The sequence below is a fragment of the Miniopterus natalensis genome, chromosome X (assembly GCF_054644295.1).
Source record: "Miniopterus natalensis isolate mMinNat1 chromosome X, mMinNat1.hap1, whole genome shotgun sequence".
Classification (NCBI taxonomy): domain Eukaryota; kingdom Metazoa; phylum Chordata; class Mammalia; order Chiroptera; family Miniopteridae; genus Miniopterus; species Miniopterus natalensis.
The window spans coordinates 65,283,567-65,297,959 of record NC_142103.1 but is presented as its reverse complement, the minus strand read 5'-3'; the positions used below and the strand labels follow the sequence as shown (position 1 = coordinate 65,297,959).

General features: G+C 43.3%; 1 protein-coding gene across 1 annotated transcript in view; it reads right to left on the bottom strand.

Annotated features, from left to right (window-relative positions):
* MTMR1 (myotubularin related protein 1) overlaps positions 1-14,393 on the bottom strand; it is a 78,691-nt gene that overhangs the window by 24,241 nt on the left and 40,057 nt on the right. Inside the window, exons 8-10 of the mRNA XM_016221953.2 lie at positions 13,447-13,596; positions 11,736-11,924; positions 603-788 (exon numbers count right to left, since the gene is read on the bottom strand). Of these exons, the coding sequence (XP_016077439.2) occupies positions 603-788; positions 11,736-11,924; positions 13,447-13,596 (525 nt within the window). The remainder of the gene's footprint in view (positions 1-602; positions 789-11,735; positions 11,925-13,446; positions 13,597-14,393) is intronic.

The following is a 14,393-nucleotide window of genomic DNA, read 5'->3' as shown; positions in this document are numbered from 1 at the left end:
AATAAACTGATGAACAGAATAGATTCAATGACATGGAAGCGGAGATCAGACTGACGAATCTCAGGGGGAAGGAGGGCAGTGGGTGGGTGGTGGGGGAGAGATTAACCAAAGAATTTATATGCATATATGCACAACCCAAGGACACAAACAATGGTGTGGTGAGAGACTGGGGAAGAGGGTGGAGCGGGGTGGAAGGGGTCAATGGGGAGAAAAAGAGATATCTGTAATATTTTGAACAACCAAAAAAGGACCAAAAAAAAGGTATGGAATGAATTGAAAATCACTAGAAAACATTAGCATTGTGGGGGAAAAAAACTTATACTAAAAAATACTATAGCAGTAAATAGGGTCATTTATCAAAATGGCCAGAAAGTACTTAAAAGACCTGATGTGAGACAAGCACTATCCCTTTTTATTATATCACAAAAGCCCCCCACAAAGAAGATCAAAGTCTGGATGCTTCCCATGGAAACTAAGGAAGCCCAAATACACAGCAAAGTTGTGCTTATTTGCAATGTTGAGAAACCACTTGGATACAGATTTATGGCATCAACACAAAGAAATCTTATCCAGAAAGCATGTAAGGGACTGGCCCTCTTTACCCTTATATACTCCAGCCAATGCGTCCCATCCACGTTGGATAGCCACCGTGTCTCATCAATCGAAGGGTACACTATCTCTTTTAATTTACGTAGTGACTCTCTCATCACATGAATGTTGTGGATCTCTAAGAACACAAGTTCCGCATTTGGGTAAGCACTTTCACTTTCATATCCTCCACCCTTTGCCTGTGAAAGACAAAAGAAAGACATCATTTCATCTGAGTTAACTTTTCTGTCCTCTAGTATTATCAAATAGAGACCACTGAAAGAAGCAACAAACTCATCTATTATAAACTTCCTACATCTTTCATATGAGTTTCCTTTGGCCCCTGGAACAAAGCACCACAAACTGAGTGGCTTAGAACAATAGAAATGTCTTTTCTCACAGTGCTGGAGGCAGCAAGTCCAAAATCAAGATATTGGCAGGGTCACACTCCCTCTTGGGGAGGATCCTTCTTTGCCTCTTCCAGCTTCTAGTGGTCCCAGATGTTCCTAGTTTATAGACACATTACTCCAATCTTTGCCTCATCATCACGTGGCTTTTTCCTTGTGTCTGTGGCTCTTCTCTTAAGTACACCAGTCAGACTGGATCAGGGCCCACCCTAATCCAATATTACCTCATAACTTGATTACATTTGCAAAGACCCTATTTCAAAACAAGGTCACATTCACAGGTACCAGGGGTTAGGACTTCGACATTTTTTTTTAAATGGAGACACAATTCACCTATAACAATCCATCATCAGTTTTTAAACCATTAAGAAATGGATCTTACTCAAGCAAATTAGGTTTAAAAAGTTCTGTTAGTGCCATCTATCTGAACACAAAAAGTTGTACTACCACAAAATTTCTGTATAATAAAATAGTCTGTAAATCCCTAACAATGAGATTTATTTAAACAATTTTAGTAAACTAAAATTCAAATGTAGCAAAAAAGGGGGGATATAGTTCACTCCTTGGTAATCTCATAACAAAATATGGTCCAGCTTATATTTTGTAGAGATCAACATTCAAAACATGTCTGTGATGAGAATATAAAGAAATTGAAACCCTAATACATTACTGGTGGGAATTAAAATTACGCAGTCTGGAAAAAAATCTTGGTGGTTCCTCAAAAAGTTAAGTATGGAATTACTGTATGACAGCAATTCTAGTCCCACAGAATTGAAAACAGGTATTCAAACACAAACTTGTACATGAATGATCATATCAGCACTATTCACAATAGCCAAAAGGTGGAAACAACCCAGATGTCCATCAATGGATGAAGGGATAAACAAATTGTGGTCTAACTATATAATGGAATATTTTTCAGCTATACAAAGGAATTAAGTACTATTCCATGCTACAACATGAATGAACCTTGAAAATATTATATTCTAAGTTAAAGATGCCAGGTGTGAAAGACTACATATTGTATGATCCCACTTATATGCAATGTCCAAAACAAGGAAATCTATATAGAAAGTAAATTATTGTCAGTAAAGTGATTGTCGGGGGCTTAGGGGAGGGGGAGTGCGGAGAATGGGCAGTGACTGCCAATGGGCACAGGGTCCCCATTTGGAGCTATGAGAGCATTCTAGAATTAGATAGTGGTCACTGTTGCACAGCATTGTGAATATACTGGAAGTCACTGAAGTGTAAAACTTTGGAATGATTGAAATGGCAAATTTGATGTTATGTGAATTTTTTATCAGTAAAAGCAATAAATGCATCTGTGAACCCAAAGACTACACTCATCATTTAGTCTGCAACCATTTACCCAGCGGGTACTAATGCTCGGCCCTGAGCTAAATACTGGAGTAAAAATTATGAACAAGTGTAGACCATAGTCCTCAAGGCCTCAAAATCTAATGGGATAAGTGGGTGAGGAGAGGGGCATGTGCAGAACAGGGAGCAAGTGCTTTGCTGTAGGAGAGAATGAGGCTGCCAGGGTGGGTGGAAGAGACATCTACACTGAGAAGGGAACACAAATCAGGAAAACTTTGCTGTAGGGAGGGAGGCCAAAACCACACAAAGTAGAGGGGCCATCATGTTTAGATGACCAGAGATGGGCGAATATATGGCTCCCCAAGAGGCAGGCAAGAAGTTCAGCAGAGAACACTAGAGCAGTGGTGAGAGGAATCCAGAGTGGTCAGGTCCTGGATCAGACTTGCACTGTACAATTATCACTGGCTACATAGGGACAGAAGGGACTGGAGGAGGGTGGGACCTTGTGCAGGTAGACCAGCTCAGAGACTGGCGGTGATCTGGCTGAAGGAATAATGATGGAAGTAGCAGGGCAGAGGCATGCACCTGATTTGATATATTTAAGGGGCAGGACATGGTGGTTGATTGGGGCAATGGAACTGGGTAGCACAGGAGGTGACAGTGATGCCTATAATTCTGGACTGGGTAACCTGAGAGATAGTGGTATCATTAACTGGGATATAGACTACTGGAGAAGAAACAGCATTTGACTTTGAGTATAGTGAGCACAAAATGCCTGTGAGAAATTCAAGTAGAGAGGTCTGCAGGCCACAGGATACACAGGTATGGAGCTCAGAAGAGAGGTCTGAGCTGTGTATATCAATATGAAGTCACAGACATGTGGATGATATTGGATGACAGAGGTCTGGCACATGGCGCTCAAGGACAGCATGTAATGTGAGGAGAGAAGTAAAGGCCAGGAACCTGAACAAGGCCAACATTTAAGAAATATAAAGCAAGAGACTGAGAAGAACAGCCAGAGATTGAAGGGAAAAAGAAAAGGGGAAAGTATTTTGAAAAGCAGAAAGTACTTAACTATGTCAAAAACTCATGAGAACAAGGCAAAGAACTAAAAAATATACATTGGATTTTGTGACAAGAATACAATTGGCAAATTTACTGAGAACAGCCTGGGCAGAGATTGGGATGGGAGCCAGTTTCACATAACTTAAGGGGTGAGTGAGTGGCAATGAGCACTGAGGAGTATCAGAGGCAGCTCCTCCAAGAGGTCTGTAAAGGTCAGGAGGTGCTAGCTGGAAGGGGACAGTGATGATGATTCCAGGGAGGGCTTATTTGTATCGATGGAAATGACTTCATGGGAAGGAGTCAGTGGAGGGGAAAGGCCAAGGATCCCAGAGTGGGAAAAGGGATGATTGAGTGGGTGGAGAGGTTGGGGGCTGATGTCAGGGCACAAGGAAGAGGCTCCCCCTTTCACAATAACAGGAGGCAAGAGGCTGCCACCAACAGCAATACAAGCTAGTATTCAGGTATGGTGGCAGGGACAGAGGGAGTTCCTATCTAAGGATTGGTTTGCTCTCTGTGGAGGTCAGCTGTTGAGGATGAAGGGGATAGAGCAGGGTCATACATTAGACAAGAGGCTGAAACAGCTCCTGGGGAAATTGAGTGGGAAGTAGGGGGGAAGAAACTTCCCAGCAGTGCCAAGGTCCCAGTCTGGAGAGTATAAATCTGGAGTAGCTCCAACCTGCACATTGTGAGCTTCTTATCCTCCTGGGACACTCAGCAGCCCAGGTTGAGCATGAGAAAGGCAGGCAGGAGAAGTGAACTGGGCCTGGCACGAGTGTTGAAGGGCTAATGAGCCAAGGTGCTGGCCAGGGGACATTGGAACAGTCAGCCTACAGAGGCCAGGCTGGGCAGGATCACATGGATATGCACAGAGCTGAGAGAGAGAAACCCAGGAGAAGTACAGGCCTGGGTGCCCGTGCATTGAGGACAAGCTGTGGAGTGGCCTGCAAGGACTGGAACAAGAAGCCAAGGTATGAGAGGACAGGTTGCATCTGAGACTTCAGAAGGAAAGCCATTCTGGGGAAGACCAGAGGCTGTGTGTGGCTGAAAGCTCATTTACCCAGATGTAGGATCAGCTGCTGAATATCTGATTAAGTTTGCAAATGGCAAACATGACTAACAGGAAAACAACAGAATTTTGCACCTTTGGCTGCCAGCTTATACTCCAAGTATTCTACAGAATTATATGAGATACTTTAACTTCATTAAAACACTTTTGAACACCAACTATGGACAAAGCAGTTTAGAGTCCTGCTTCCATGGTATAATTATACTTTTCATAAAAAATATAAACCTAAGTACCTGCTGAAGACACTGCTGACTAAGGTAGGAACAGCACAGTGTAATGGTTAAAGGCACAGGCATGGGTGGCAGGGAGAGTGGGTCTATAATCCTAGCTCTGCCACCCAAATGCCACCTCAGCTTTCTCACCCTTAAAAACTTCAAAGGGTCACTGTGGGGATTAACTGCTAAGTAAATTAATAAAATAAAATAAATTGTCTTAAAGCTAATCCATGCAAAGCTTGGTGCCTGCCCACCATCCCCCAAAGATACTCAAGCACTGATACAGTATTACCTCGCGAGTGCCTACCATGTCTGAAGCCATGAGCTAGGCAGTGGAATGGGCCCAAAGTCCTCCCTTGAGGGAGCTCTGAGTGTTGGAAGAGGCTCTAGGAGGGGTTGTGCTGGACCTCGTTCTTATCAATCACCTTTTATCCTCCACTGACCCCCTCCACCCCACTCCAATCCCCTCCCCAGGCTTTCACCACTCTATTGTCTATGTCCATGGGTTATGCATATATGCATATAAATTTGGTTAACCTCTTCCCACCCATCCCCTTCCCTCTGAGATTGGTCAGTCTGTTGCATGCTTCAGTGTCTCTGGATCTATTTTGTTCATCAGTTTATTTTGTTCATTAGATCCCACATATAAGTGAGATCATGTGAAACTTGTCTTTCTCTGCCTGGCTTATTTCACTTAGCATAATACTCTCTAGGTCCCTTCATGCTGTCCCAAAGGGTAAGAGATCCTTCTTCTTTACAGCTGCATAGTACTCCATGGTGTAAATGTCCCACAGCTTTTTTATCCACTCATCTACTGATGGGCACTTGGGCTGTTTCCAGATCTTAGCTATTGTAAATAATGCTGCTAGGAAATAGGGGTGCATATATTCTTTCTGATTGGTGTTTTAGGCTTCATAGGATATATACCTAGAAGTGGGATCACTGGGTCAAATGGCAATTTCTTTTTGAATTTTTTGAGGAAACTCCACACTGTTTTCCAGTGGTTGCACCAGTCTGCATTCCCACCAGCAGTGTACTAGGGTTCCTCTTTCTCCATATTCTCGCCAGCACTTGTGGTTTGTTGATTTATTGATGGTAGCCATTCTGGCAAGTGCAAGGTGGTACCTCGTTTTATTTTATTTTTTTATTTTTTTTTACTTTTTAAATTTATCTTTATTGTTGCGAGTATTACAGGTATCCCATTTTTCCCCCCAATTGATCCCCTCCCCTTCCCTCCCACCCCCTTCCCAGGCCTTCACCCCGTTATTAACTGTGTCCATGGGTTATGCATATAACTTCTTTGGTTAATCTCTTCCCACCCTCCACCCCCCTTCCCTCTTTTCCCTGAAATATGATCGTCTGTTACATGTGTCAATGTCTCTGGATCTATTTAGTTCATCAGATTCTTTTGTTCATTAGCTTCTTAAAGAAGACCCTTCAACTTTTCCTGTAGTGCTGGTCTGGTGGTGATGAACTCCTTTAGCTTTCTCTTATCTGTGAAGCTCTTTATTTGACCTTCAATTCTAAATGATAGCTTTGCTGCGTAGAGCAATCTTGGTTGTAGTTCCATGTTTTTCACCACTTTGAATATTTCTTGCCACTCCCTTCTGGCCTGCAAAGTTTCTGTTGAGAAATCACCTGACAGTCGTATGGGTGCCCCCTTGTACGTAACTAACTGCTTTTCTCTTGCTGCTTTTAAGATTCTCTTTTTGTCTTTAACCTTTGGCATTTTAATTATGATGTGTCTTGCTGTGGGCCTCTTTGGGTTCCTCTTCTTTGGGACCCTCTGTGCTTCCTGGACTTGTAAGTCGATTTCTTTCCCCAGGTAGGGGAAGTTTTCTGTAATTATTTTTTCAAATAGGTTTTCAATTCCTTGGTCTCTTTCTGCCTCTTCTGGCACCCCAATAATACGAATGTTGGGCCTCTTGAAGGTGTCCCAGAGGCTCCTTATACCATCTTCATATTTCTGGATTTTTTTTTTCTTTTTGCTCTTCTGGTTGGGTGTTTTTTGTTTCCTCATGTTCCAAATTGCTGATTTGATTCTCAGTGTCCTCTACTCTACTGTTGATTCCATGTAAATTATTCTTCATTTCAGTTCCTGTAGCCTTCATTTCAAATTGGTACTTTATTATGTCATCAATTTTCTCAGTTATTTCCCTAACAGTCTGCTTAAACTTCCTTATAACCATTATTCTGAACTCTCTATCTGTTAGCTTGCTTGGATCTATTTCCTATAGTTCCTCTTCTAGAGATTTCTTCTTTCCTTTGTGACATGTTTCTTTGCCTCCACGTTTTGGCTGCTTCCCGGTGTTTGTTTTTATGTATTAGGTAGAGCTGCTGGAATTTGTAGAGTGGCTTTGTGTAGCAGGTGTCCTGTAGGGTCCAGTGGCTCAGCCTCCCCAGTCACCTGAGCTGGGCCTTCTAGGTGCTCCCCTGTGTGGGCTGTGTGCACTGACCTGTTGTAGTTGAGTCTTGGTTGCTGTTGGCGTCCCTGGGAGGAACTGACCCCCAGGCCAATCAGCTGTGAGGACCAGCTGCAACTACAGCCAAAGAGCTGCTGTGCTGGAGACACCCTTATGGATCAGGATTTACTTCAGTGGAGCTTTGGTCTTCACCAAGTGTGCCCGTTGAGTGTCACTTGTGGATGTGGTAGGGCTGTAATCCAGCATGGTCGAGTCTGAGCACCAGGTGCACTGTCTCTGGGGCCTCCCGGGAGGTGCAAAGTCAGCCTGTGCCAGTGCCTTGCTCAGGGCCACCCAGCATGAGCTACACAGCAAACTGTAGTTGGCTGTTACTTGTGCTGGGCTTTGCGTTGTCCAGGAGAGGCCAATGCAGGCTGCCGCTAGTGCCAGGCCTGGGGCCACTTATCAAGTTGTATGGGGCATGCTGTTGCTTGTTTGAGAGATTTTAGCAAAGTCCTAAGCATGAGGCTGGAGAGGCCACTTGCACAGAAAAGCCCCTGGAAATGGCCTGGATGAGCTGCAGGTGGGGTGGGGTGAGGCCTCCGGGAATCACGGGGCAGGGCCAAAGGTGTGAGTCAGGTGCTGGCAATTCAAATATGGTGCCTGCCTGCTGGCTGTGTGCGGGGAGGACTCGCCAAAGGAGCAATGGCCTCTGCCTGCTCTTCTGCCTGGGAGGAAGCTGCCCCTCCACCTCTCGCCCGGATTTCAGGCAGGTTAGTTCCTCCCCGAGTGTTCCAGGTTCCCTTCAAGCTGCTGCCCGGTACTGGGCTCAGAAGGAGCGCGTCTGGGTGAGTCCGTGCATGGGCCTTTAAGAGGAGTTGCTGGGGCTCCCCCAGCCTCTGAGACCCTCAGGGACAGTCCCCGCTGGTTTCACAGCCCGAAGTTGTGGGGACATCTCTTCCTGGCCTGGAGCCCTGGGCTGAGGGCCTGCTGTGGGGCTGGGACCCCTCCCTCCTCCGCGAAACCTCTGTCGCCGAGATTCCCTTCCGGGTTTAAACCGCGGCACCGGGTGTGGGCCCGGTGCCGTGTCTCCTCGATTCAGGCCCGATCCGCCCGCGTCTGCGCCCCTCCTACCGCTCTCGGTGTTTCTTCAGCTCCCTGGTTGTAGGGCTTCTGTTCAGCCAGATTTCAGGTGGCTCTGAGTGATGGTGGTTCTGTATTTTAGTTGTAATTTTGATGTGGTTGTGGTAGGCGGTGGGTGCAGCTGTTACCTACGCCGCCATCTTGTTGATTCTGGTACCTCCTTGTTTTAATCTGCATCTCTCTGATGATTAGTGATTTTGAGCATTTTTTCATATGTCTCTTGGCCCCTTGTATGTCCTCTTTGGAAAAGTGTCTATTCAGGTCTTCTGCTCATTTTTTAATTGGATTGTTTGTCTTCCTTCTGTTGAGTTGTATGAGTACTTTATATATTTTAGAAATTAACCCCTATCAGATGTGTCATTGGCTAATATGTTCTCCCATACAGTGGGCTCCCTTTTCATTTTGATGCTGGTTTCCTTTGCTGTGCAGAAGCTTTTTAGTTTGATGTAGTCCTATTTGTTTATTTTCTCCTTGTTTCTCTTGCCTTAGGGGAAAAGTTCTTGCCCAGGGAATTAAGCAAGAAGAAATAAAACGCATCCAGGTTGGAAAGGAAGTGAAACTATCGTTACTTGAAAATAATATGATATTATTATAGAAGAGCTAATGGGGACTTGGGCAAATAAACATACATGTCTGATTCCCAGACACGTACACTGCTATAGTAAAGTCATTCTAGACATGCAATTTGGTGTCCTGCTTCTGTCTCTTCCACGCTGGATAAAACACAATAAACTGCCCTTGCTCTGTGGAACGTTTAGAAGATCACCTCTGTGATTAGAGCTTTCCTCGTGTGTTTTTATTTCCTTGGGACAGTATTACAGTAGTGACAGGAAGTATGCAGAGACAAAGAAATACTGACAAGGGTTAGTGATCCACCAAATGTGGGGAGCAAGGGGAACTAACTAAGATATTCACATCAAATCCCTGGCAACTGTGAGCATGACCTTTTTTGGAACAGGGGTATTTGCAAATGTGATTAAGTTAAAGATCTCGTGATAAACAGAAATTCTGTATTATCTTGGGTGGGCCTTAAATGGCATCACAAGTATTCTTAGAAGAGAGGAGGAGAGGACACATAGATACAAAGGGGAGAAGGCCATGTAAAGACAGAGGCAGAGATTGGTGTGCTGTGACTACATGCACAGGGCAGGCAGCAGAATCTGCAAGAGGCAAGGAACAATTCTCCCCTGAAACCCTTTAAGAGAGGACAACCCTGCCAGATTTCAGACTTCTGGCCTCCAAAACCATGAGAATAAATTTGTGTTAAGGTGCCAAGTGTGTGGTAATTTGTACAGCTGCCTCAGGAAACTCACACTGCTCATAACCTTCCCCACCCTGTTCCTCTCCCTGTCTTCCCCATCTCAGTAGCCGACACCACCCTTCACCCCCCAGGCCAGATACCTGGGGTGGTGAGCTTATCAACATCATGTACTGAGTTCTAAGGATGTACCCAGCATACTGTTGAGTCCATTACGTGCATTCTTCTCACTTAATTTTAATCCTTACACAGCCCTCTACAGGAGACACTGTTATCTGTCATTTCAGAGGAACCTGAGGCTTACGAAGAGGCTCAGGGTTCTACATAGCACCAAGTGGAAGAACCTAGAGGAAAACCCAAGTGTAACTGATTGCCAAGCCAACGGTTCTTACGCCCTAACTCTGCTGCGGTTGTTACCTGGGAGACAGCCAAGTGGAGATGTCAACCAGACAATGGATGGAAATTCTGTCTAGACCTCAGGAGGGATCAGGGTGGGATAGAAACCTGGCTGTCAAACTCAGCATACAGAGAATGATTAATTTCATGGCATTGGAGGAGATGACTCAGAGAGATTACACAAAGTAGAAAAAGAGGACCTCAGACTGAGTCCAAGGAGCACTGCCACTTGTAGGTTGGGAAGAGGAAGAGAACCAGAGAAGGAGACCTAGCCAGTCAGGTCAGAGAAAAAGAAATCAAGGGGGTAAGATGTCATGAAAGTCAAGAGAATGAAGTGGTACACTCTGAGGTCAGTAATAATGACAGCTAACTTGAACTAAATGCTTTCTCACAGAGACAGGTATTATCCTAGGCCCTTTACATAGTCTCACATCCACTCCAGGAAGTAGATTTACTGTCTTTGCCATTTTAGAGATGAGGCATTCATGGTGCAGAGAGATGAAGTAACTACCCAGGATCATATAGCAAATAACCAGGTTCTTTCTATGCTCTCTCAGAGCATGTTTCATGTTCCTCCATACCTCAGAGGATAACCACTTGACAGGTGATGCAACTGCTTGTTCAGTATGTGTCTCTGCCGATGCCTAGAAAATGCCTGGTCCATAGCAGGCACTCAAGTACTGAGGGAAAATGAAATGTCTTATGGCTCATTTGCTCCTTGAAGTAGAAGGTAATGGATTCTCTTGAGAGTGAGACAAGGGAGGTAGGAGGGTGGTTTTTTTGGAGATTGTGGTCAACAAAATAATCACTGAGGAAAGAAGAGGTTCATGTTGCCCAGAGAAACAAAGACCTCCCCCAAGCACTGCTGAGGAGAACATGAGGGGTTCTGACCATGCTCTCAGACATCTTCCTTCTTGCCACTCTCGTGAATGATGTCCTCTGGCACACTGTTGAATAAGTATATGTGTTCTCTAGAATGCCCTGCTTGTTGTCTCTTCCTGCTAACCATCCAAAGCCAGCTCAAATGTTGCCTCCTTCATGAAGGCTTGCTCAGCTTCACAAGCAGGCCTGGCCAGTACCTCTCCTGGCTTCCCCAGCACACTGAGCTGATACCTGTATATAGCACCAAGCCTGGTCTGTTGTGGTATTTCCTCCTAGTAGGTGTTCATTACATGTTTGTTACCCAAATGACATGAGATAGTAAGGACTGTAACCCCCTTCCTGATACCTGAAATTACCTGTGGAAAGGGGCAAGCCCCCTGATTGCAAATACCCACCTGTAGAACACATTGCCAGAAAGTCATTCATGGGAAATAGAAATGACTCAGTTTAGAGCCATTTCTATTTGGATAGTGGGTACTGGAGGCTTGATGTCATAGCTATTGTTAGGTATGAAGAATCCTGTCCCCTTCAGCTAGTGGGAATCAAATGGAGTGGTCTGCAGATACTACTGCTCTATGTGATTTATGGAAACTTTGTATATTTGCCTAGCTCCACATAGTTGATTACATTCTAACCGAGCTTCAGACCTGATATGAATTAATCAAGCAATCACCATATTTCACAGGTTAAAGGGACTTCCAAGGGCCTCACAATCATTTCATTAAAATACTTACTTGATTCTTTAGGTGCTAATTCTCTTTCTGGGTCTTTGCTTAATTAATTCAGCAGGCAGGATTGTGAAGGAACAATGAGAGAGACAAGATACCAACATGAGACATCTACAGACTATATCCCAGGGAGGGATACCTAAGGGCTACTTGGAAAGCTTCTACCTTCAGGTGGGGAGGAAGTCAATGGCTATTTGAATTGCATAACGATTTGCAGACAGTACATAAGACAAGACCTACTAGTTCTGCAATGTCATCAAGAATGTACCTTGTTGGTGTCGGCGACACTGTTTTGTCTGGCATCAAAGATGATAAGTTTGTGAGACTGTGCATTAGCATCCATTATTGTCTGCAAATATTTTTCATCTTCTTTGCAGCGTTTATCACTGGGACCCACAAGTGGTTGGCTGCACCGAGTGATTGTTGCCTGACTTTCTGGATGAATCCATGACAATACCTAGTGTTTGTAAGTAACAAATATGAGTATAGTTCCTAAAACAGTATGTGCTCTAATTACCAGGTAGTAAAAACAAGTTCTCTTCTCAAGCACAGCTTCTTCTGCATATTTTCCCTAAAGATGAGGGGTCAGGCCAATCACAGCATGATAGTGGCTCTGAGATGCAATGTTTGGGTCAGGTTGAAAGAAGTCTAACGAGACGAGCTCTAAAAATCCCCTTCCACATCTAAACTTCTATGATTCTAAGAAAATCAGAAACTAAGTCAAAAGATTACTAATACTGAGCCCCATTCCTATTTGACTGACTAGTTTTATTTTGCCTCCTAATTTAAAAATATCTTTGTATCTCAACAATGATATATGTGGCCAGGTAAGGACAAAGTGAATATATAGTCTCTCATAAAATCTAAAGCTATATCCCCAAACCTCCTGTTTTCTTCCAGTGGTCAAGAGAATCAGGATTGTACCAGACTGCAAACTCCAGGCTCATAAAACATTGACTCCTGCCTGGCCGGTGTGGCTCAGTTGGTTGAGCATCGTCCCATGCACCAGGAAGTCGCTGGTTCAATTCCTTGTCAGGGCACATGCCTGGGTTGCAGGCTTGATCCCCAGTAGGGGGCAGGCAGGAGGCAGCTGATCGATGTTTCTCATGGATGTTTCTGTCCCTCCCTCTCCCTTCCTCTCTCTGAAATCAATAAAAACATATTTTTAAAAAAACAACACAAGCCGGGCCGGGCGTGGCTCAGAGGTTGAGTGTTGACCTAAGATCCAGGCCATCGGGGTTCGATTCCCGGTCAGGGCACATGCCCAGGTTGTGGGCTCAATCTCCAGTCGGGGGCACGCAGGAGGCAGCCCATCAATGACTCTCTCATCATTGATGTTTCTATCTCCCTCTCCTTTCCTCTATCTGAAATCAATAAAGATATATAAAAAAAAAAAACCACAAAACACAAAACAACAACAAAAAATACATTCACTCCCTCCTGGGTTGTGGTGACAGTATCATGGGGATATGCATATGTCCAAACTTATCACATTGTATACATCAAATATGTGTTATGTTTTTGCATATCAATTAAACCTCAATTAAGCTGTTTAAAAAAATCCATCCCCTGCTGGCTCCTATGTTTCTTTCATAATCGTGTCCCTCCCATGCAGCTGCAGCCTTGCACTCAGCATCTAAGAGAGTCTTTCCTCTAGGATGAGTTGGTGAAACCAGAGACACAAACCATTAAAGCAGTAACATGCTAACTCTTTCTTGCTATCCTTTGTTATACTCTACTACATTTTGAGAGGTAAATTGAAATTACCCTTGTACTTAGAAATGTGAAGTCATATAAGGCAGTCAGCAAATGGAATGTTTATATATTTAGGTGGTTCTTGAGAATCAAAGATATGTTCAGGTTTTTAGGCTTATTTTTCTATTTTCCATTTTGTTCACTAGATTTTTTTTCTATATTCTTTCCATATTAGAGCTAATACAGTATATGTTTACACCTAAATGACAACATTTATTACTTACAGGGACTCTGCCTTTTGCTCGAAAGGCTGCCACTTTTGCTAGGTCATCATCTTTTACATTAGTTGGCATGACAATGATGGCAGGGTAAGTGTCACAGAGCTCATAATTGCTGTTTACCTTGGATATTTTCCAACTTTCATTTGGCAAGCCCTGAAGGGTGTTAGAGAAGAAAGAAGAGGGAGAAAGCATACTTTTACACTTTCAAAAAGTACTAAGCATGAACCACATCCATTTCTTATTTTGTACTAAAATCTGTTTATAATTTGTTCAGTGCTAGTTAAAAGTTTAAATATATATTTATCTAATATGACCCATTTCCTACCTATTTAAAAACCTAATGAAGCATAAGAATTTCAAATATACTAAAAAATGAAAATTATATACTATAATCCTAGCCCTATACAGTTCTTGTAGTGTTTCTATAAAGAAAGAGCATAGCATAATGATGTTTTTGAAAATACTCATGAAAGTCTTTTAGAGACACAGAAATTTCTTACAAATGTTTAAAATAAGTAATATATATCACCATACCAAATATAAGGTAGAAACAAAGATTAAATGTGATGAAATAATCTTGGAAGATCTTGAAACTGACAATGCAGTAAACAGCTTCTGGTAGAGAAACACCATAACAGACTGATGTAGTCATGCCATATATTTAAAATATAATTTAAGCCATTGGTTTTTATCCTTACTCATCAACTCATTACCAGAATATCTAATAAAAACCATCTGATCAATTTGCTTTTTAAACCCCAGTCCTTGTACTCCACTTGTCTCTGGAAAAACAATGTGGGATAGTCAAAGGTTTGCCATAGGGAGAATAGGGCATCCCAGAGATGAAGAATCTACAAGTTAGATAAATTATATCTATGTACAACTTGTTTCAAAAGGTTTCTTCTCCACAACATTTTTAACCTTTTAAAAAAGAAAAAAGATGCACAACC